Source organism: Chiloscyllium punctatum, chromosome 17 (assembly GCF_047496795.1).
Source record: "Chiloscyllium punctatum isolate Juve2018m chromosome 17, sChiPun1.3, whole genome shotgun sequence".
Taxonomy (NCBI): Eukaryota; Metazoa; Chordata; class Chondrichthyes; order Orectolobiformes; family Hemiscylliidae; genus Chiloscyllium; species Chiloscyllium punctatum.
The window spans coordinates 80,300,989-80,326,197 of record NC_092755.1 but is presented as its reverse complement, the minus strand read 5'-3'; the positions used below and the strand labels follow the sequence as shown (position 1 = coordinate 80,326,197).

The following is a 25,209-nucleotide window of genomic DNA, read 5'->3' as shown; positions in this document are numbered from 1 at the left end:
TGCATAACTGCTTCTTAAAGTACAAATCATTTTTGCACGGTATGAAACAAAGGGCAATATTGAGGTGTATGGGAAATGAGATAGAGAATAGGATTAAATGAGTGAATCATAGGATAAAAAACAAAAGCGCAAACTTCGTAAACTAAATGGCTAATTTCTTGTTGAAATGTTCTCTGATTGTATGATTACAGCCTTTGCTGCTCATCTTAAAGTAGACTACGTACTTCTAGGAACACTTCAAAGTTCAAAGACAGAACCATTCATCTCCCAGCTTTTGGACATTAAATAGGACCAACCAACTTACAAATTACAAAGAAGGTTCTTAGATATTACCAACCAAAGCCAAACCAACCCAAAATGATGCAGAATTCAACCAATGAACTTAAACACAAAAAGCATTAAGTTCAGACATCTATTACAAAATCCTATAATTTTATGGCCACCTTATTAACTTTGGTTATTTTATGAAGTGTTAGATCAATAAAATTAACCTGAATAAAACAAGAAAGAATGACTAAATGCTAGACCAACGTTTTTTCAGATTTGCTAACAGAAGTGATTTCGGGTCTGATAAAATTTCATTGTATAGCTCCAAGAACAATGTAGACAAACAAGGACCACATCACCAATGGGACTCCTGTATGGTACCTAAATGACGCTCGTTCCTATTGTTTTTCTCCAATATTCCAAATGACAAGGTATTTTATACATTGAGATTAACATGAGGGAATTTTAATTTTAAGTATTTATATTGATTTGAAAAACATTTAATTTCTCACAACAATCATGTAAAGGCGTACACATTAGCTAATTAGAGAATGAATCAGATAGACAATTCATCAGCCTACATGTAGTATACATAGCCTGGAATGATCAGAGATAGACAAGTCTATATACATATATATTCCAGACATCTACAGCATTTGTAGCTCAGGTTGAGGTTCCGGATGTAGGTTTGCTCGCTGAGCTGGGAGGTTCATTTCCAGATGTTTCGTCACCCCACTAGGTAACCTCTTCAGTGGGTCTCAGGTGAAGCAGTGTACATGAATCCTGCTTTCTATTTATATGTTTGGGTTGGTGATGTCATTTCCTGTGGTGCCACATGAAATGACATCACCAACTCAAAGAAACCCAAACATATAAATAGAAAGCAGGAATTATTTACACTGCTCCACTTGAGGCCCACTGAGGATGTTACCTAGTGGGGTGACGAAACGTCTGGAATTGAACCTCCCACCTCAGTGAGCAAACCTACATCCATCTACATCACGTTTGGCCAGCTAACCTGAATGTTACAAGCATCTATGCTGCTCCAATAGAGTAGCTTTAGAAAGCTTGAAAATAACTAGGATAAGCTTTTTGTATATATTGTTGATAAATCATTCAGCCACTGTACTTCCAAAGTTTAACCTACATAATGAAGTTTACTTTGAATATCATCTTATGCATTACAAAGATGTAAAGAATATCTTACCTTGAATGATCCTGACTGGAATCTCTGCTCTCTGCTGGAGACAAGCTGTTTGAGTGTGCTGAACTTCTTGCTGAAGATTTTACACTTGACTTTTTTGGTGATAAAGATCGTGAGCGTGAACGTAAAGATTTTTCTTTTAACTTGGGATGAGATTTTGAACTCTTTTTCTTCTTCTTTTCATATGGAGACCTGAATGAGTCATATTTTTGCAAACATAAGTACAGCACTTCTTTTAATGAACAAGACCTCTGCATAAAGTGTATCAATAAAAGCCATTTCAGGATGTAAATTACCAAGAAACTTGCCACACAGTGTGCACTTTTCATCTCCTTCCTCCTGAAAGGATGATTTAATTATCCAAAACAACCCTCCAGCATTCGCATGTGAACCCTCACCATGAGTCAATTGTTGGCAGGCTATCAAAAACATCAAATCTGATGTCTAATGTTGCATTCATGAAAAATCCTATGTGTCAATAGAGTATGTGATCATAGGTTAGGGGATCAGATAAAGTCCCCCTGGCTATTCTCAATGGTAACCACAGGGAAGAAACGGTAATTTTGGCATTAACCATAGATCAATAGTATTACTCTCACTTCTTAAATTTAAATGTTATGCATTCAAATCCCATTGCAGCGATGTGCATATGTCATCTATGCAAATACTTCAATGTAGGATTGAGAGAGTGCTTCACATCTTGTATGAACGGTAGCACCTGAACTTCCACTTATCCCCTCAGAGAGATACAAATCTCTGCACGAAGGGAGAGAATTCAGAAGCTTGTGGCATTAGGAGGTGTGCCTTCAGCTACCTATAGTGGAGATGCTAAAAATTGGGTTAACCAAAATCACCAAGTTACTGAACAGAATGTTATTTTTGGAAACCTGCTGTGCAACAATCTGGATATACTATATTTGCATATGGTACAAAAGTGACTACCTTTCAAAAGCAATTTACTTTGCAGCAGTGAAAAATATCCTGAAGACATGAACACGCTATGTAAATACAAGTCATTCTTTCTATTGCTCCTACCATTTGAATCAAATTAATTCAGAAGTAACAGAACACAAATATCTAGTCAGATAACACAAAGCAAACTTATTCAATGAAGAAACATGCTCAACTTTGTATTAAAGGGTTTAATTCAATTATGGAGATGAACAGTTCTGGTGAAGAATCCTCTTATATAAGAGAAACCAGACTCTTCAAATTTAATTACCCCTGACTTCCACCCAAACACAATCCTTCTCCATTGTTCTTTCCTGGTCCACCACCTCCCTTTTCCCTATTTCAGCACTTGGTTATAGACTGGTAAACCTCTAACTTCTTCACATTCGATTACAAGGTTATCAACCTGAAATGTTAACTTTGCTTTGCTTCCCACAAATGTTGCCTGACCTGAACATGTCCAATATATTCAGCTTTTAGTTCAGACCCTCCAAGATGCTCCTTCTTTTGTTTATACCTTAGAATGTGAGCATTAATGGCATTTACTTCAGTTTCACTAAAAGGACTGTCTAGGCATTTAGCTGCCTGGAAGTTCAGACCAAACAACTTACAAGGCTAAATATATTCACACTGCTAATGTTAGCCTTTAGTTGGAGGAGTAAAGGAATGGAGTAAAATATAGTGAAGTTTTGCTAAAACTTTACCAGCACAGCGGGAATCCTTACCAATTTTGGTTCCTTTTTCTAAGGGACTGGCAATGCTGACAGTCCAGGGAAGATCCACAAAGTTAATATAGGGTATTTATTTGAGGACTATCTTTTGAGGAGAGGTTGAGTAGGTTGGACCTGTACACATGGGAATTTAGAGGAACGAGAGGTTACCTTATTGCAACATACATGATTCTTGGAGTACTTGACAGGGCAGATGTGGAAAGGTTGCTTTCCTTTGTGGCAGAGTCTAGGACCAGAGGGCATAATCACAGAATAAAAAATTGCACATTTATGACAGAGATGAGGAATTACTTTTCTCAGAGGATTGTCAAGATTGGGTCATTAAGTATCCTCAAAGCTGAATTAGATTGATTTTAAATCAATAAGTCAATCAAGGGTTATGGGGAAAAGGCAGATAGTGGAGTTGAGGACTATCAGATCAGCCATGATCACAATGAATGGCAGAACAGATGTAACGGCCTGAATGGTCCACTTGCACTCCTACAGTTTAAGCTTTTATGGTCTAATGTTGCATGAGTCAACTAAATGTACTGAGTGAATTTAGAACAAAGTAGAAAATAAAATAGAGAATAAAATAATCACAACTATTAAAGCCATCAAGAACATTTCAGTCAGAATGATATGCACGAATATTAACTGTTAAATAGTTCTCAATAGATACATTTTAAAAATTGAAAAGTGCGCATTGAGTAAAATTATCCATCCATTTAATCAAATATCAGGTCGACTTTGAATTCTGCTCAAGTAACTTTTCATTTAATGCAGTAGAAACATTTGTGCTCAGCCTTTTTTGACTAAGCAAACTTAAAACGAGAATTCCATTATATCCAAAATCTGAAACTTGACGTGCTCATGATAATGTTCTTGTTTACTCAGTTCAAGCACTTTAACTCTATTGGATGCTATGCAAAAACCTGAAGGAATTTACAGGTTCTTAGACATCGTCTCTTTTTGAGATAAATCATGAGACTAATTGGCAAGAGTTTGACAGAAACATCAATGACAATTTAAATTGATAAAGGCATAAACCTTGGTGGAAACATATCCAAGATTTTCATATTTTTCAGGATAAAAGCTGATTAAATGAAACCGTGGAGTTAGTATTTACACCTAAATTTAATGGCTTTATTACAAAACAGATGAAAACATTATTTTCCTTTCACAAGTTACTTCCATTATGTCAGCCTTACTTAAAAGGAACCTTTTGGAGCAAAACATACTTGTCAAGTAGCTCAAGCCCTTCACTCTTCCATGGAATGAGGCATTAATGGCAATGTGGCTAATCCCGAATTGTCTTTGAACCAAGTGGCTTTCTAGGTCATTATATAGGGCAGTTAAGAGTCAATCATATTTGTGGTGGGGGTTGGTTAGTTCAGTTGGTCAATCATATTGTGGTGGGGGTTGGTTAGTTCAGTTGGTCAATCATATTGTGGTGGGGGTTGGTTAGTTCAGTTGACCAGACAACAGGTTTGTGATGCAGAGTGCCAACAACAATGCCAGTTCAATGTTTGTACTGGCCGAGGTCACTGTGAAGGTCCAGTTTCCTCTACCTTGCCCCTCACCTGAGGTGTGGTGATCCTCAGGTTAAACTTTACACCAGACACCTTGCTGTCACAACAGAGTAGCCCTATAGTCCTCTGGGACTATGGTAAGTTTGTGAATTTGGAGTCACAAACCAGGTAACAACCGCAGATTTCCTTCTATCAGGGACAATGAACCTGACGGGTCGCTTTTTAAAAACAACCACTGAAGGTAAGTTTCATAGTCACTATTCAAGGCTAGATTTCAAGTCTAGATTGATCAATTTAAATCCTGCCACTTATCAGAGTGGGATTTGAATCCATGTTCTCAAAGCATTGGCCTACACCTTGGAAATGCAAGTCCATTGACATTAGCAATACCTTTTAGGGTATAAAGTGTCAGTTCTGCGCAGGTGTACCGAACTCCAGAGTACGCCACTTATCACCTGACCATATTACTGGATAATTTGAACACAGCTATCCCTGTCTTTGATTATGTAATTCAATGTTCTAGTCCCTCTTGTCATTTTAGTAGACTCTCAGAATAATTACAGCACTGAAGGAGGTTATTCTGCCTCTAGAGTGCATGATCATTCGATGTCATTAGAAATTTAAACATCATGCAGAATGCCCATTATTGTGCTCATTTGTAGAAACATTATTACATATAATCACTGTAAGGCAACTAATTTCATCCTTAGTTACCCCAACAGCATCAGGAATCAATTTTAGATACTAAGTCACATGCAAGCCAAAAGAGTGAGAGGTGGCAGCTTCTCTTTGGGACAGTAATCCAACGATTGCAAAGAAAAACAGAAACTGGAGAAATTCAGCAGGTCTGTCAGTATCCATGGAGAGAGAAACAGAGTTAATGTTTCAATTCCAGTAGCCCTTCTTCAGATGCTGCCAGATCTGCTCGGTTTCTCCAGCGATTTCATGCTTTTTTTGCTTCAGATTGCCAGCATCTGTAGTGCCTTATTTTAATGCAACTGTTGTGTTTTCATGAGAATCCAGTTTTTGTGCCTAGTGACAGCCCACCAGCCCCTGCACAAGAAGCAAAAGCTGATTTGAATTGAGCTCACAGAATACCATAATCACCAAGGTAGCATACTCACCAGAGATTTTACTCAACTCTTACGATAGCTCCCAAGCCGCCAGCTATGCTTTATTGTGCCAATTTAGCAAGACATTACCCACCACTAAATATGATCAGATGCATTCAGCTTCTGAATCCAGATTACTAATGCTAAGGAGTGTGATTCCTATAGCACTTGCAATAATATCACATACACATCTATCCTCTAATACTTCTTAATGTTTTCCATCCTTGCTAATTTCTGATATAGTTTTACATAGTTCCCTAAATCAATAAGCTTTTGCGTCAAACCTTCACATAAGTTAAACATAAGTACCTGAAATTGTGAAAAAACTTTAATCAAAACAAGCCTGACTTTATCCCCACCTGACAGGTTACAATTACCCTCAGAAAGGATCAGGAAAAGCCCTCCCTATCTGATAAGTAATGTCATTAAAACTACCTGTTTAATGAAATGTGTTGAGGCAACAATTACAATATAACTAATGTCTGAAACAGTAAATGTTTCCATTAAATTATAAAACACATTTACGTCTATTTATACAAATTGAAAGAGCTATCCAAGTAAAGTATAGAATTATGGCTCAGTGATTAATAGCTTTAAATGGAAAAGGTACAAATTTCCAATGATCTTATTGAACAACAAAGGTTTCATCACCATAGAATCCACCCCATTTAAGGATTGAATGGGATCTATGAGATTTTGCAATGTGGTAAAACATACCGTGATCTTTTTCTGCTACTTATATCTGAGCTGTTACCAACTCGATAGGCACTGGGAACATTTCGGTCTCTCTCTCGCTCATCCCGCCGTCTCTCTGAAACCTGAACTCTCCTTCCATGAGGTGATCTTGATCTACAGCAAAGAAAGATATAGCTTACTAAGTCTATATAGGTATCGAACTGGTTTTACTCTTCTCAATCTCTTTGGTTCACCATTTCTTTCCGTTAAAGTGTACTGAAGCTTTGTGATGGTTCTCCATTGAAGATGGCAAATACTTGTTCTTGCATTATAAACTTCTAGATGCATATTAAATCAAACAAGCTATATTATTAGAATACAAATTAAGATTTCAAGTGATACATCAAGAATGAATTACCAGATCCAATAAAACATCCTAATTAGGAGAATTCCATACTGTGGGTCATGTTGCTACCCATTTAAAAGCATTTCATGAGCAGACAATAAATACTAAATTACCAGCTACAGGTAATCTCTTATCAGCTGCTTTAAAAAAGGCAAAAGGAAATGAGAAGTTGGTGGGGGAATTTGATTTAATTTGAAATATTATTATTGTTTTACACCTAATGTTGCAGGAAATATCTGAAACAGTAGAAATTGCAGCTATAACTTTGACAAGGGGGAAGAAGTGAGGGCAAGTAGCCAAGGGATAATGTCAGGAGGCATTGTTTCAGATAAAGAGTAGTTCGTGGAAATTTGCAACTCTTTCAACCAATATGCAAGTGCGATGTTATTTTGAAAATTTTACAATAGCTTTTCTTATGCAAGAAGGGATATGAAACAAGGCAGCTGACTTACAGGTCACCCATGACCTAACTATGTGGGCATTGACTCAGAGGTGTTAATGGCTTAATCTTATTGCTGTGCTTCTAAATCATGACTGATCTGGAAACACTTCAAAAAAATCCTATCAAAATTCTCATCTTCTTAGTGCACAAATTTACCTTCTGAAAACATCAAAAGGTTTTTTTTGGGGGAGGGGGGGGTGGAGAAAACTGTTAGTAGAGTAAGTGGGAAAGCTACAATATAAGAAACAATTGTAATTTTGACCCCTTAATATTACTGCATCTTCCATGATGTTGTCCAGAGGAAACCAGTACAAGTTTGCCTTTGACATAGGGTATGAGGTATCTAAGATTCTGGGAGTCCTATGAAGCTCCATCTGCTGGTGGAAACATCAAGTTGTAGCTATGGCTTTGTGAGGGTTACCTGCATGTCAAGAGATTCTTTCATTTGCTCATGGGATGTGGGTGCCATTGGCTAGGCCAGCATTTATTGCCCAAGAGTACCACATTGCTGTGGATCTGGAGTCAAATGTAGGACAGAGCAGGTAAGGATGGCAGAGTTCCTTTCCTAAGGGACATCAGCAAACCAGATGGTATTTTAATACCTAATAAAAACCAAAAGTACTGCCGATGCTGGAAATCAGAAACAGAAATTACTGTAAAAGCTCAGCAGGTGTGGTAGTATCTGTAGAGAGAAATTAGAGTTAACATTTCGGGTCTGGTGACCCGCCTTCAGAACTGATGGCAGTTAGGAAAATGTCAGTATATATGCAGAAGACGGGGGGGGGGAAGAGAGGAAAGAGGGGGGTATATAGTAATTACGTGGTTACCATTAGACTTTTTTAAACTCCAGATTTTTACATTGAATTTATATTCAACATCTGCCAAAGTGGGATTTGATTCCATGACCCCAGAATTTTTGCCTGTAATACTGGTTTACTAGTCCACTGATATTACCACTATACCACAAACTCCCCAAAGAATTGCAAATAGACTCCTGTCACACGATGAACCTCAATTCAAAGAACTCCTTCAAGCAAGAATTGATTTGTTTATCTATCCATCTAGGACTGAGATGAAAATAATTATTGCTTTTAACTCCAGTTTGGTGAACGGGTAGAATTCCCTACCACAGCAGGCTGTGGATGCAAAGTCACTGGATCTCGTGAAGGAAAAAATAGATTTCTGGACACAATCTGTCAAGGACCTTCTAAGTCTTTGTGGACATATTTCTGCCCAGGGCAAACATTTTATCTTACAAGAGGATAGGTACTTTATCAAGGCCAGAGTGATCTCCTCATCTAGGTTTGATCATGTAAATGGGACAGGGAGGATATTTTTCCCAAGGATGACCTCGGTTCTAGGTCTCAGCTCTGCCAGAAGATCAGTTGGGCTTGAGAGGGTGGAGGATGTAGTTATTGTGACATACAAGGAATTGCAATTGTGTAGAACAAGTAGGATGGACCAGAGGGTCTCCACCTACATGTCACTGTTCATTGAATGACATAGTCAAATGGCAATCTCCAAATAAAGATTGCTTCAGGCATAGCAAAGATGCTGTGTTGTAGATATATTTGGTTTAGCCTCCAAAATGGAATATTCAATAAGATTAACAAACCTCGAATGCCTGACACTTCTATAAGCGCTGGGTAGCGAGTGTTTTGCTTTCGACCGTGACCTAGATCTTGACCTCGATGTTGATCTTGATCTCGACCTCAATCGGTATCTAGGGCGTGACCGAGATCGAGAACGAGATTTCTTCCTGTGCTTCTTCTCTTTCTTCTTCTCTCTATCTTTTGAAGATCTTACACTTTTTGTAGAAATTTGCTGAGAAGTATTGGCTTCTGCTGCTGCGGCGGCAATTTTCTGAGAAATTTCATTGGCAACCTAAGGACAAGAAAACGGATTTTTAGAATGTACTCCAAACTACACCTGTTGTGCTTTTTGTTTTTCCTTCCTAGCTAAGCATATTGTAATAATCAAATCCATGGCTTCCTATCAAAGCATTTACAGCTTCTCAACAAAACGATGAATTATCCAATGTTTGACAGCAGATAAATATATATATCTCAGAATTAACTTTGTTTCTCAGCTACTTATTAATTGCCTCATATTTACCATAACCTTGGAGAGGGAAAGGAGCAGTTACAGAGGGAAGATATTTAATTGGGGAAAAGGAAATTATGACGCTATCAGACAGGAGTTGGGAAGTACAGACTGGGAGCAATTGTTCCACAGAAAGGGCACACCAGACAAGTGGAGACTGTTTAAGGAGCAGTTGTTGCAAGTCATGTATGAATTTGTTCCTCTGAGACAGGTAAGAAGGGATAAGATTAAGGAACCTTGGATGACGAGAACAGAGGAGATTCTCGTCAAAAGGAAGAAGCAAGGATCTAGCACAGCTATAGACGATTACAGTCTTGCTAGAAAGGAGCTCAGAAATGGACAGAGGAGAGCCATGAGGGGGCACAATAAAGCTTGGCAAGAAGGATTAGGGAGAACCCGAAGGCATTTTACTCATACGTGAGGAATAAGAGAATGATCAGGGAGAACAGGGAGAAGGTAGGGCCGGTCAGGGATAGCGGAGGGAACTTGTGTGTGGAGTCTGAGCAGATAGGGGAAGCCCTAAATGAGTATTTTACTTGGTTTTCACTAAGGAAAGGGACCTTGTTGTAAATTAAAACTTTGAGGAGCTGGGATAGAGTCTTGACCAAATCAAGATTAATGAAGTTGTTGTGCTGGAAATTTTGGCAAACATTAAGATTGATCCTAGGTTGCTCCGGGAAGCAACAAAGGAGGTTGCTAAGCCGCTGGTGAAAGCTTTGCTTCCTCACTCTCCATGGGAGTTGTACCGGAGGTTTGGAAGGAGGTGAATGTTGTTCCTCTTTTCAAGGAGGGTAATAGGGAAATCCCTGGCAATTACAGACCAGTCAGTCTTATGTCTGTGGTCAGCAAGGTTTTGGAAAGAAGTCATAAATCCTATCCCTCAGAATATTTGGAGAAGCATAGCATGATTAAAGGCAGTCAGCATGGCTTTGAGAGGGGCAGGTCATGTGTCACAAATCTTATGAGTTCTTTGAGGTGACGAGACAGGTCGACGAAGGTCGAGCAGTGGACATGGTGTCTATGGACTTCAGCAAGGCATTTATTAAGGTTGCCCACGGTAGGCTCATTCATAAAGTCAGGACGTATGGGATACAGGGAGATTTGGCAGTCTGTATTCAGAATTGGTTGGCTAACAGAAGGCAGAGAGTAGGACAATGGTTGTAGATGCAAAGTATTTTGTCTGGAGGTCAGTGTTGAGTGGTGTCCCGCAGGGCTCTGTTCTTGGGCCTCTGCTCTTTATAATTTATATAAATGACTTGGATGAGGAGGTGGAGGTTGTGGGTTAGTAAATTTGCAGATGACACAATGGTTGGAGGTGCCATTGATAGTATCGAGGGTTATTGCAGGCTGTAGCGCGACATAGACAGGATGCAGAGCTGGGTTGAGAAATAGCAGATGGAGTTCAACCTGGATAAATATGAAGTGATGCATTTTGGAAGGTCCAACTTGAATGCTGAATATAGGATTAAAGACAGGGTTCCTGGCAGTGTGGAAGAACAGAGGGATCTTGGGCTGAAGGGTCACTTCTGTGCTGTACTTTTCTTTGTTCTATGCTTACTTATTAACTAAAATTTGATGGGCTAATCCTGTGCTCTTGAAAGCTCGCTAGCAGTATTCTCGAAATCTTTTGACTTTGTTGGCAAGTGCTTAAAAGAATGCTAACTGCTCTATTAAGTGGTTAATTAGCAGTGAAGTGATCAATTACAAACAAGTAAAACTGACTATAGGACGCTTCTAGCATAGACAGCTTGAGAAGCCAGCATTTATAATGTGCAATGGAATAGCTTTTAATAAAGGTTAGCATGATAGGTTATGGGTAAAATACATAGAAGTGATTATCCTGCAATTATCCCCTGAAATTTGCCAAACAGGTGCATGAGAACTAATATTTTAGACTTAGTCTTGGGGAGCATTTCTGCCTACTGTGCTACGAATGCAGGAAAATCATTTTCACAGAAATTACAAGTCTGTCAACTCTAACAGATCGTGTTCTTGTTTATCCTTCACAGAAGCAGCAGTGTTAGTTTAATGGGCTGGATTTTCAGAACATTAACACGAGCATCAAATGTGGGACACAATGCAGTACTTCACCTGGAACAACCACTTGACATGGAGTGGGAATGGTGAGCGAAGAGAAAGTATTAAATGCAATCAGAAGTGATTTGATGGGGGAGGGGGAGAACTTAAAAGCAAATGAAGTGGTGGTCCTTGAGGGTACCTCCTTCCAGAGGCCAAGTTTCAGCACTATAAGTTGCATATCTCCTATCAGTGTGAGAGAGGAGGCCTTAATAGGTCGTTTACTTGGCTCAATCAGCTCCCCACCATTTCAGAGTGGAAGCTGTTCTGGATTTCACTTTACCTCCTGAAAAGTGGCTGAGTGTCTGGACCATTCCAGGCAATCAACACAACAGGCAGAATTAAGTCTGGGCTTACCTGCCTCATTCCCATCTCACCATGTCTCTGACCTGTTCTCCATTATGTCCTGACCAATATTTACCTCTTAATCACTAAAGATGATTGTCAGATCACTTTCATGATGCTATTAGTGAAACCATGATCTGCACAAACTGGTTACCACGTTATCTTACAAGAATGACTGCATTTCAACTTCATTGCCTCCAAAGCTCTTTGGCACATCAAGATTACAAAAGGTGCTACACAAATAAAGCACGTTTTCTTAATCCTATAAGTCCTCGCTGAGGAGTTTCAAGAGTACCATCTCCTAATAATTCCTTTCAGCAGCTTTAATTTTTCAAACCTTACCAGTTGTATGACAGGTACATTCTTTTTGAGAGTGGTAAACTTCATTTGTAATGTGCCAACTATCATTTTCCCACAGGTGATGACTGCTAAAACAGTTCAGTGGTACTATTTCAATATTCGAGTAGGGACGCAAGTGAGTAACTATAACATCAAGACTCAAGAAAAGAGGGCCAGAGAAAACAGGAAACTACAGGCCAGTTTTCCCCTTCATCAACCATTGTCAAATTTCAGCATTTACCCAATGTGTTAGAGAATCACAATATGATGAGACAGTCATCACGACTTTCTATGAGCGAAAAAGTATTCAACAGATTAACGTATTGACATATTTTAGAAACTAACTAGTAGGGTTAAAGGAGAGCCAGCACATGAACTGGCATAGTACATTCAACGAGGTGCCATACAAAAGAGTAATGCACAAGGTAGTGAATCATGGAACTGGGGGTATATATTAGCATTCACAGAGAATTGGCTGATGAAGGGAAAATGGCAAGCAGGGTTAAATTACTGCACTCATTGCCTCAATAAGAAATCAAGCTAATCTTAGAGCAATTTCCAGGTTACATGATAAAGCACAACTGTGATACTAGGTACTGTACTCCATTTATGCACAACAGACCTAAATATATCAAATTAGATTGCAAATGAATTACTTATTATGTGGTACGATCACAAGAAAAATAAGACTGAACAGAAAAGGGTAAATCAGAGCACTATTTTCATTTGAATATCATCTGTATCATGAACAGTCACAGGAATAAACCAATTCTGGATTCAGCATCTTATGCAAAGAATAAATAATACCTGAATTGATCTTCTGGGCAGGGTAGTAGAGGCAGAATCATTCAGGAGACAGTTAGATGTTGCATTAGAAGGACGGTAGGTTTCTATGGCAGGATGAGCTAGATGGGCTGAACGGCCTCCCACTTCTGGGCTTATCTTTGTGATGAGTCTTTGATGAAATTTAGCGGAAAACACTTCACTGTTGTCAATCTGAACAATTATAGAGAGTTTTGGACTTTGGTGCAAAGCATTTGTTAAGTTTCTTGTGAATGAATAGGAAATTCTATCACTAAAATAATGCATGATGACAATCACAGATGAAAGCTATAACCGACTTGAGTAGCATTAAATAAAACAGGACCACTGCATTCTAAAATACAATGTTACATATCAGGAGTGTTTGTTAAACGTTATTATCAAAATGAAATTCAAGTAAAAACAGACAACTTATTGCTTAAAACATAAAAACTGTTATATGCCAACTTGTGGGCAATGTCTCGAACTAACATTGACAAATCTCCATTTTACACATTGTATTCTAAATATATACTGACGAAATATAAAAATGTACAATGTGACTACTTTCAGGATGCATCATATTCTGCTGCATCCCATCCAATTTCTGAACTGTAAACTGGAAGTATTTGAGGGTTGCTATGCAGTAAACTAAACTGATGTTCAGTTAAACTTAATCACCTATTGTGCAGAATGTGCAGACATGAGTCATGGACTGAAGTCTACCGCAACTTTTACTGTTAGCACAAATTGCATACCTAAGATCACAGTATTCAGTTAATACTAAAATAAGCAAGTGCTGAAATATGAAATATGATAAATACATAGCATATCCACCGCTATAAAGATAACAGCATAACAGCTTGGATATAGAGTTTAAACAAGATCCTATAATTTGGTGAAACTATCAAGAAACAGGAGGGAAAGAATGAGATAGAACATCCAGTGAATCAGAACATTAGCTGCCAGACAGCTTAGATGGTATATTAACTACAAAGATGAATTTGGAAAAGCTCAAAGAGGTGAAAAAGTAGTGAATGATGTGCTCTGGTCTCTGAAGTAATATGAAATCACTCTTCAAAGCATTCTGCTTTTTCTAAAATAACAAAGACCTGTCTTTCAGGATCTACATTCTGATATAATTATTAAAGTCCGCAGAAAAATGTAATGAGTTAAATACCAATGAAAGAAAGAAACAATGCATTATAAACAGAACATAAATGCACAATAACCTGACTGACATTGAAAAATATAGACATAATATTAAAATTAACTTTACTGCTTTAATTTAACAAAATTCTTTAGAAGAATAAAAATCGGATGGGAGCACATGGTAGAGACAGAGAATACTCTGCCAAATCAGCAGGTAACAGCATTTGCAGACTTTTCATACATTTTAAATGTTATGACAAAAGAACCACTTTTAGTAACTTATCAACACTTCTTTGGCTTGTCATCAGTTTGTCTCATGTCTCAAAAGCACCTTTGGATATTTTCTACATTAAGGAATTACATAAATGAAAATCCATTGCTTAACGTCTACTTGCAACAGTTCCACAGATGTAAAGGACTTCGAAAAACAGTAAAGCATCAACCAGTAAGATCTTAAGAACAGAGCTGAATCAATTTCCATATTTTCTCAGTTGTATTTTTAGGGCTCAAAGTGTGTATGAAGCAAAATAACTAACAGCTCAACAAACAGAAGTAGGTTTTGCTCACTGAGTTGGAAGGTTTATTTTCAGACATTTTGTCACCATCTTCAGTGAGCCTCTGGACGAAGCACTGCTGATGATTCCTATTTTCTATTTATACGTTTGGGTTTCTTTGGGTTGGTGATGTCATTTCCTGTTCTTTTTCACAGGGTGTGGTAAATGGGATCCAAGTCAATGTGTTTGTTGATAGAGTTCCGGTTGGAATGCCATGCTTCTAGGAATTCTCATGCGTGTCTCTGTTTGGCTTGTCCTACGATGGATGTGTTGTCCCAGTCGAAGTGGTGTCCTTCCTTAACTGTATGTGAGGATACTAGTGAGAGAGGGTCATGTTGTTTCATGGCTAGCAAATGTTCATGTATCCTGGTGGCTAGTTTTCTACCTGTTTGTCCAACATAGTGTTTGTTACAGTTCTTGAACGGTATTTTGTACATGACATCAGTTTTGCTTGTTGTCCGTATTCAACCCAAACTTTGGCTCTGCTATGTGGATGACACCTTTGTCATCACTATATGAAACAAATTAGAGGAAACCTTCAAGACCATCAATAATACCCTTACTGGCATAAAATTCACTAAGAGGAGGAAAACAACAACAAACTGCCATTCCTAGATGTCACAGTTCAGCGAACAGCCAATGGGGAACATCAAACCAGTGTCTATAGGAAAACAACACATACAGACTAAATATTGAACTACAAAAGCAATCATCCCGACATTCACAAAGGAAGCTGCATCAGAACATTATTTCAATGAGCCACCACACATTGCAGAACAGAGGAACTACGCAGAGCAGAGGAAAATCACCTATACAGTGTGTTCAAAAAGAATGGATACCCAATGAACACAGTCTGCCGGTTTCTTAGCAACAAACCCAAATAAGCAGACAAAATGCACCCAGAAACCCTAGCCACTCTCCCCTATGTCATAGACGTCTCAGAAATGACTGCAAGGCTACTCAGATCCCATGGCAACATGGTAGCCCACAAATCCACAACACACAAAAACAGCAGCTAATGAACTTGAACGACCCTGCCATTCCTAGATGTCATACAGACAACAAGCAACTCTAAAGTCATTTACAAAATACCATGCAAGAACTGTAACAAACACTACATTGGACAAACAGGCAGAAAACTAGACACCAGAATACATGAACACCAAAATGACATGACCTTCTCTCACTAGTATCCTTACATACAGATAAGGAAGGACACCACTTCGACTGGGACAACACATCCATCGTAGAACAAGCCAAACAGAGACACGCATGAGAATTCCTAGAAGCATGGCATTCCAACCGGAACTCTATCAACAAACACATTGACTTGGATCCCATTTACCACACCGTGCAAAAAAGAACAGGAAATGACATCACCAACCCAAAGAAACCCAAACATATAAACAGAAAACAGGAATCATCAGCAGTGCTTTGGCTGGGAACTCACTGAAGAGGTTACCTAGTATGGTGATAAAACGTCTGAAAACGAACCTTCTAGCTCAGCGAGCAAACCTACGTCCAGAACCTCAATCTGAGCTTCAGATCTTTTCAAAACTCGCCAGTTCAGCAAATGCTCAGGTCTTCATTAGTTTGCAGCTGCTTGAGAAGTTTAAAGTATGATGCTAAACTATGACTAAGAATGCAATCTTCATTCATGCAAGCAAGATGCCAATTCCCACTACTTTCAGGTTTAGTGCAATGTAGTGAGGTTAATGTGGTACTGGATTAACAAAGGAGACGGAGAATTTAGTTCACTCTTAATGTGTTCTTTAGTGACCTTTAAACTATAGATATAATCTATAAAGAACGTGCAAACATTATTTTGTCAGTAACCTACACTGTCCGGAATTGATTAACAAAACCTCACAATTTTTCAGGAAACAAAAGAACACAGGAGCTGCTGTTGCTATCTACAGGTGGATATGTTTCTTAAGTATCATCACGTCTATTCAAGCTTTGAAGTATGACCCATTGATGTGAAATGAAGGGAAGCTATTGAGGGCTGTTAGCTCACTAACCATTCATGCAGGTTGTTCATCCTCCCACAAAGCTAAATATTTACCGTAATTTTAACAAAACCAATTTAATACTCAAAATAAAGTACTCCTCAAAGAAACCCACTTCATAACATCAATCAGATAGGCATGGAACACAGTGATCCATGTATTGTGAACAGCCTGAACAGCCATCGTGACAGACGTTTGACAATAACAGCAAATCCTTCCTGTCTGATTTCATCAAATTACTTTCAAGGCTTCATCAGTAAGATTAAACATGTTAACTAGCGCATTTCAGAATGTAGGAGGTAGCCTGCAACTTTTGAATAATTGGATACCCAAAGGTTGTTTTTTGTAAGGTGTTTGAAATATTGGTTAAACAACAAACTACTTACTAACCACGAGTACAGTTTTTTTTTGAAAGAGAGAGAAACTGGCTGGTATTTATATGGATCTGAATATTCTTGTACACAGAACACAACGGTAACATGAAAAGGACAGTTCGCAATTAGGAAAGTAAATGGTACACTAGTGTATATTACAAAGAGACAGAAGTTTATGGGTTTCTGCAGTTACACCTATTTAGTTATGGTCTTCGTACCAAAGAGGGACACACTTAGCTTTCAGGGAGTGCAATAAAGTTTCACGAGAGACTTGATTCCAAGGATCAAGACATTGCCCAATGAGGAGAGATTGTACAGACTACGCCTATCCATTTTGTGGAGTTTAAAGAAAGGGGGAGGTGATGTAATTGAAACATAAAAGAATCTTAAGGGATTAGCAGGTTAGACACTGGAAGGGTGAGTCCCTCAGCTGGGAGTTTAAAACTAGGGGTCACAGTCTCAGAATAAGGGGGCTAGTCACTTTCAGACTGAGAAGAAATTTCTCAGCTCTAAGACTGTAAATCTTTGCCTTAGAATTCTGGATGGTTAAAATTAAGACAGAAGATTTTAAATGTTTGAATAGTGAAGGGAATCAGGAACTTAAAGTCAGGAAGACAAAGTTGAGATAGATGATCAGTCTTAATCACATTGAATGGTATGCAAATGCAAAAAACTGAATGGTCTACTTCTACTTCTATCTTTTATTTTCTTAGGACATTGTGGTCTTGCCCTTTGGCCCTACCAAGTGTCATTAAAAACGTCATTACAGTACTGAACAAAATGGTTGAAGGCGTGTACTTTAACCCAGTTTTGAACAGCATTTTTCTGTTGAATATAGTGCTTTGATGACTCACCAGCCTTGTAAAGCTATACAACACCAAAACAAAATTGTAAATTTGGAAGCGAAGCTTGTGATTTGTTCTCAAAATGAAGCACATAAAACACAAGCTCACCACATTTTATGCAATCACATCGAGCCACATGATTAGGAAGGGTGAGAGAATATTACATCCCCTTATTGAGTTTTGGTCACCTAGCTGGTACTGAGCTCAAAAACTGCGATGGAAGGCATCGAGCAGCTTTCATACTGCTATGTGCATTATTTACAAGCTATACAATCAGTAAGTTAGAGCTATGGCCAGAGCTCTCATCCCATGGTAGACAGACAGCCCCAAGCTGCTTCTGGCCACATATCTAATATTCTGTCACTGCGAAGTCAAATTCTAATGTTGAAAGGATGTTTAGGGGAAATGAATAACACAATATTTACATTATATGGCGCGTGCGGATTCATTCAAAAGGGGCCAGGCAACATCAAATTGGGAAAAGAATTGGATGTCATTTGGTGTGTATAGGTACATCGAGAGACAATTAAGTGACTTACAGGGCATGAGGCCTAGGGATCCTGTATTGTTATGGTCACTGGTGGTAAAGGAGAAAGAGAAGGGAACGGACCAGGTCAAAGGTCAGGAGACGCAATGGACAAATATCCCTGAGTTCTGCTTGCTGTTCGGAGAGCAGAGTATTTCTGCAAATGCTTCCTCAAAAGATTTAAATGGGAAAAGATTTATGAATAAGCTTGTTAGTGTGAACTTTATTATTGTATGCCTATGAATTTACATAAAATATTAATGCTGATATATTAATAATCTATTGATATATGTGGAATACTATGGAAAGAAGTTCAAATTTCTTTTTACCTATTTAAGAAATCATTAGCTAAATAATTTAAGTGACAACTTTTATAATGAAGGCAACCACAACAGATGAAGTTGAAAATAATCTGTAGTCAGACAGCATTGATGCAGAAACAGAAGTCAGGTCAGATCTAAGTCCCTTCCTCAAGGTTGCTCCAGAATTAACTAGGATGCTGCAGGTGGCAGGGTAATATTTGCCAGTTTTTAAAAAAATATGTAAAAGCTGCTGAACTTGACTGACCTGCATACTTTGGGAGCTTTCTTCCATAGTTATTGCTTCCAAATCTCCTGAGGTTGTGGGAGTTTTCAAATTTTGTAGGAAAAGTGCTGCTCTCTTTTTGCGTTCTGCCTGTAGCTGCCTTTCCTTGCACTCTTTTGAAGCCTGCGCAAGCTTCTCCCTTGCTGCTGCTGCCAGTCTGTCCTCCAGCTTCTGCTTGGCTGCAACCAGGAACAGAAAACACCAATTACATTTATGGAATATTCCTTTATGAGGGGAAACATACAAGACTGAATATTCAGAGGTGCAAGATCCATTATGTGAAAATTAGGGTAAACAAATGGATAGTTTGCATACGTAGCTATACTTTAGATGGAATGGCTTGGTATTGCTGGAAGAGAATTAGAAAATTATTACAGTATGGAAGGTGATCATTTGATCCATCGTGCCTACACTGGTTCTGTAGCCAAGTGCCAATCTTTGACTTTTCCCCATACCATGCACACTGTTTCCTTGTTTGATTATTTGGATAAAAGAAATAATGCCCTCTTGAATGCCTCAACTGAACTTGCTTTCACCATATTTCCAGGCATTTCTTCCAGAAAAAAATTCAAGTTCAACAAGATATTAAATACAATAAACTAATAAAATCTCACACTAAAATAATACAAAAAACAGCAGATGCTAAAGATCTGAAACGAAAACAGAAAATGCTGGAGAAACGCTGCAGGTCTGGCAGCACCAATGGACAGAAAGGAGAATTAACAGTTTGAACCCAGTTATCCTTCTTCAGAACTAGACTTCTGAACTATACTGGCGATGTTTCATCTTGGTGCAGAATAAACATAACTTTTATTTATCAGCTTGAAGACCTACATTTAGTGGACTGAGACTTCACTGAGCATAAACGTGATCAACAAAACCATGTGGTTAAGTCAATTTCTGCCTTGCTCCCCTGAAGAGAGCTTGCATCGATGTCTCCTTGCAAGTGTGCACCTGCAGCCTTTAAACATGTGAATTTCAATCAGAGAAGAATAAAATTGTGCATATTTGAACAGGAAAAAATATTTTAATAATTCACTAATTTTTAACACTGGTTTGCAAATAAATTGTTCCTTGCTGTGACTTAGAATCCCTATATTTTATGGGAATGTTGAGTTGTGGAACTGTAAACTGCAAATTGGGGAGAGTTCAAGTACATGTCCGAAGCACACTACAGGTCATCATTTCGATGCATTCTTTTCAATAGTAACAAGTCTTATCTGTTCATAGCTCCAAGGTCCTACACATTATAAAAATGCTTGATGAATAGTTGGCATGCATCAGCACTCCCCTATCTCATTAAAAATAGATGAGTGCACGCAAATATAAAAACAATCTTCTCAGAGGTCAGGATTCAAAATCTGCTACCTTCTCTCAGCAATACAGTTTATGAGAACTATCTTCATGAACTAGTGTGAGAGTGTGGATAAATACAATTATGACAAGACCTGCAAAAATAAAAGACTAAGGACATTGCCATATCAGATTATAAACTTTCCAATGAACAGATTGTGGGAATATTACAAAATAAATCACAGTTACCCATTATTGCCAGTCCAAACTGTAAACAGAGCAAGAATTGAACTGACAACATAAGTAATGTTCAGCTGGGGCAATATCTGCAACTCAACAACTTACCTTAGCTCCAATGTTTCCAAACAATTAACCTCAAAAACTTCATATTTCAATTTAGAAATATTACAGATCAATCAGTATAATCATTTCAGTGTGTAAAAATCTAATTTACTAAGACAACTTAATGCAGCTCTACCATTAACTCAACTTTTAAATGGTTATTGATCTAACCGCTCAATATGCCAGCTTTATTACTTGGAACACAAAAGTAAAAGAAAACAAAATCTTGGCTTCACAGGCATTATGAAGAGAACATAGACCGCAGTCTCGGTTTTCCAAATGGAGGCATCAAAACTGGCCAATGGCCATATATCTGGCACTGATCACACATAACATGTTCCAGCTAATGAACAGCCTGTTTCAATAACAGCAAGTTGACCCATAACTGTACATTTCAAAGTTCCCAGATTTAATGTCCAGCCTACACCAAGTTAGCTGAAAAAGCATATCTACTGGCACCACTAATCTAGTCTGCCCAAAGATACTCAGACACTACTATTCATGTTGTGGTTCTGTTCGCCGAACTGAGAATTTGTGTTGCAGACGTTTCGTCCCCTGTCTAGGTGACATCCTCAGTGCTTGGGAGCCTCCTGTGAAGCGCTTCTGTGATCTTTCCTCCGGCATTTATAGTGGCTTGTCTCTGCTGCTTCTGGTTGTCAGTTCCAGCCGTCCGCTGCAGTGGCCGGTATATGGAGTCCAGGTCGATGTGTTTGTTGATAGAATCTGTGGATGAGTGCCATGCCTCTAGGAATTCTCTGGCTGTTCTCCGTTTGGCTTGTCCTATAATAGAACCACAACAACGAGCACCCGAGCTACAAATCTTCTCACAAACTTTGATGTACTATTCATGCAAACTACAACTGAATAGCTATTATTTAATCCAGAGAACGCTGATAGCATGCAAAATCTCTACTTTTAATTCTCTGCGTCATACAGGAAAAGACGAGTACAGCAACATTACCTTTTAAGAACTTCTGCATTTTGGAAAAGCAGGACTTATACACTTAATGGTAAGGTCCTAGGGAGTGTTGCTGAACAAAGAGACCTTGGAGTGCAGGTTCATAGTTCCTTGAAAGTAGACTTGCAGATAAGATAGGATAGTGAAGGTGGTGTTTGGTATGCTTTCCTTCTTTGGTCAGAGTATTGAGTATAGAAGTTGGGAGGTCATGTTGTGGCTGTACAGGACACTGGTTCGGCTACTTTTGGAACAGTGTGTGTAATTCTGGTCTCTTTAATATCAGAAGGATGTTGTGAAAGTTGAAAAGGTTCAGAAAAGATTTACAAAGATGTTGCCCTGGTTGGAGGATTTGAGCTATAGGGAGAGGCTGAATAGCCTAGGGCTGTTTCCCTGGAGCATTGGAGGCCGAGGGGTGACCTGATAGAGGTTTATATTATCATAAGGGCATGGATCGGATAAAAAGACAAGATTTGGAGGTGCCAGTGTTGGACTGGGGTGTACAATGTTAAAAATCACACAGCGACCAGGTTATAGTCCAACAGGTTTATTTGGAAGCACTAGGTTTCGGAGACAACCACCTGATGAAGGAGCAGCACTCCAAAACATAGTGCTTCCAAATAAACCTGTTGGACTATAAATAGACAGTCTTTTCCCTTGCATGGGGGAGTCCAGAACGAGAGGCCTTAAATTTAGGGTGAGATGGGAACGATAAAAAAGGGATCGAAGCAGCAGCTTTTTCGTGTAGAGAAGTGGTACATGTATGGAATGAGCTGCCACAGAAAGTGGAGGAGGCTGGTACAATGGTACAATTGCAGCACTTAAAAGGCATCTGGATGGGTATATGAACAGGAAAGTTTTCGAGGGACATAGGCCAAGTGCTAGCAAATGGGACTAGATTAGATCAGGATATCTGGTCGGCACGGACAAATTGGACCAAAGGGTCTGTTTCCATGCTGTATATCTCTATGACTCTTGTTCTCATCCTGTGTTGTTTCCAACAAGACATTCTGAAGAGAGTGGCAGTCTTATGCATCTCCCAAGGCATTTAGTTTACATTAATCAAGATTATTTGTAAGGCCAAGATTTCATTAGCACTACGAGGAAGCGAGTGAAAAACAAAGACGACAGATCGTGATGGGACGTGGCTTGCTTATGAAAACAGCTGCAGAAGACTGTGAACCAAAAGGAAAATTGGGATGATTCAATTTATTAAACATGCTCATCACATTAGTTTTGGAAATCATGGCCCATACCAATCAAATCAATGTGCATAGTTAAAGATTAGTAGCAATATTTATCACTAAGAACTACAGAACAATGCCTCAATATTAAAGAGGAGAACTGTCAGCAACAGAAGGAAACCTACACAATGACTTACCAAACTCATGCGGTCTCTTTATATAGTGTGAAAACAGTTCTCAACATTATGCTCTGAATTGTCTAGCAAAGGGTGGTATCGAGAGAGGGGAAGAGGTAGCAGGGAGGACAGAAAAGTCCTTTGCATGCGCAGCATGGCTAGATTAGCAAATGGAGAGAATTTGCACAAATATAAAGCAATCCTGTATTTGCCCATTACTTGTGAGAACACAGAGGGCAGCACGATGTGTCAGTGGTTATCATCTTAGGTGACTCACTGTGTTGAGCCTGCACATTTTCCATGTCTACTTTCCAGGTGCTCTGGTTTCATCCTACAGTCCAAAGATGTGCAGGTTAGGTGGATTGGCTATGCTAAATTGTCCCATAGAGTCCAAGAATATGCAGGCTAGGTGGAATAGCTATGAGAAATGCAGGGTTATAGGAATAGAGTCGGAAGCTGGGTCCAGGTGGAACGATCGTCAAAGGGATGTTGCAGACTCAATGAACCAAATGCTCTCTTTCCGTACTGTAGGGATTCTATGATAATATTCATACAGGATGTATGAATTGGGGCTGGCTGAACATAAAAATAATTGCTCCTTATTTCTGCAACACAGAATTTAAATGTTCTCAGCAAAGGAAACAGAAAACCCTAGAGGAAACAGATGGAATGACAACTCTCCAACCTCTCAGTCAATCACAAATAGCTGCTCAAAACTGCATACTTCTTACTGGAACAAAACAGCATGATTGACATTTGCAAGCACTAGAATGCCAGGACGTACGTCTGGAAAATCCACTGGCATTTACAATTTCAACTTGGATCTCACATTTCCTTACATTTCCATTCTGGAAACTTAGCATTACTGGATTGGTCAGTATTTAAGACCATAAGGGGGAGTAGTAGAAATAGGCCATTCAACTTATTGAGACTGCTATTCAATTAGATCATGGTTGATCTGATCACCTTTAATTCCACTTTCCAGTCTTTTGCCCGTAATCCGTGATCGCCTTACTGATTAAAACTTTCTCTATCTTAGCCTTGAACATACTTAATGACACAACCTTGACAGTCTTCTGCAATAAAAAAAATTCCACTAATTCACACTCCTCTGACAGAAGAAATTCTTCATCCCTGCATTAAATGTGCGATGACTTACTCTGAGATAAGGCTCTCTAGTCCGAGACTATCCCACAATGGGAAACGACCAATCCCTAATAAGTTATCTAAAAATCCTATATGTTTGCAGAAGGTCTCAGTTATTCTTCTAAACTTTACATTCTCAACCACTTAAGAATTAGAATCGCCCAGTTATAAGAAAGATATTAATAAACTGGAGAGGGTTCAGAAGAGATTTACCAGAAAGATGATGCCAGGGATGGAAGGCTTGAGTATAATAAAAAAAGGCTGGGTAGGCTAGGACCTTTCTTCACTGGAATGTAGGAGGTTGAGAGGTGACCTTATACTAGTTTATAACATAATGAGGGGTGTAAATAGTTAATGGTAATTGTCTAGGGGGAACATTTTTAAGGTGAGAGATTTTAAAAAGTTATGAGGGACAATATTTTTATACAGAGGGTAGTTCATCTGTGGAATGAACTTCCAGAAGAAGTGGTGGATGTGGATACAATTACAAGGTTTAGAAGATGTTTGGACAAATACATGAGTAGGAAAGTTTTGGAGGGCTGTGGACCAGAGCAGACACTTCATTCAATTGAGGGAGGGCAGCAGGTGGCATATGTGTGGTTTCATTGACCATGTTTGACCGGACGCCATGAGATTTCATGGGGCTTGGAGTCAATGCTGAGGATTCCCAGGGCAATATTTTTCCAATATTAAGCCTCAATCTTACATTATAAGGAACATATTCTAAAGCTCTTACTGATTACAACATTCAATTTATCTGCCTTTTGTTATAGGCACTCTCACACCCTCTGTTCCACTTTCTTCCCCATCCCTTTTATTAACACCATAAAAAACAATATTTTCCAGCCCTCAAAAAAAGTCCTGAAAAAAAAGTGTGACATTGGAGACAACATGTTAACTCTGTTTCTCTCTTCACAAATGCTGCCAGACCTGTTGAGAATCTCCAGCATTTCCTGTTGCCATTTTAGATCTCCAGCAGCTGCAGTAGCTTGCTTTCACTCAATTTACTATGTCAGGGGTCATTTTACTTGGGGGCAAAATCAAGAAACCAAAGCATATGGGTTTTACCATCTTGACTAGATAAAGAACTTATTTTTATGCCATT

General features: G+C 38.8%; 1 protein-coding gene across 3 annotated transcripts in view; it reads right to left on the bottom strand.

Annotated features, from left to right (window-relative positions):
* The window catches only part of sfswap (splicing factor SWAP), a 127,922-nt gene that overhangs the window by 28,541 nt on the left and 74,172 nt on the right, over positions 1-25,209 (bottom strand). For 2 of the 3 annotated variants that reach the window (XM_072587681.1, XM_072587680.1), the window contains exons 13-17: positions 18,991-19,187; positions 12,970-13,158; positions 8,915-9,183; positions 6,494-6,625; positions 1,475-1,663 (exon numbers count right to left, since the gene is read on the bottom strand). In XM_072587681.1, coding sequence (XP_072443782.1) covers positions 1,475-1,663; positions 6,494-6,625; positions 8,915-9,183; positions 12,970-13,158; positions 18,991-19,187 — 976 coding nt within the window. The remainder of the gene's footprint in view (positions 1-1,474; positions 1,664-6,493; positions 6,626-8,914; positions 9,184-12,969; positions 13,159-18,990; positions 19,188-25,209) is intronic. The other variant, XM_072587682.1, reaches the window with a different exon arrangement.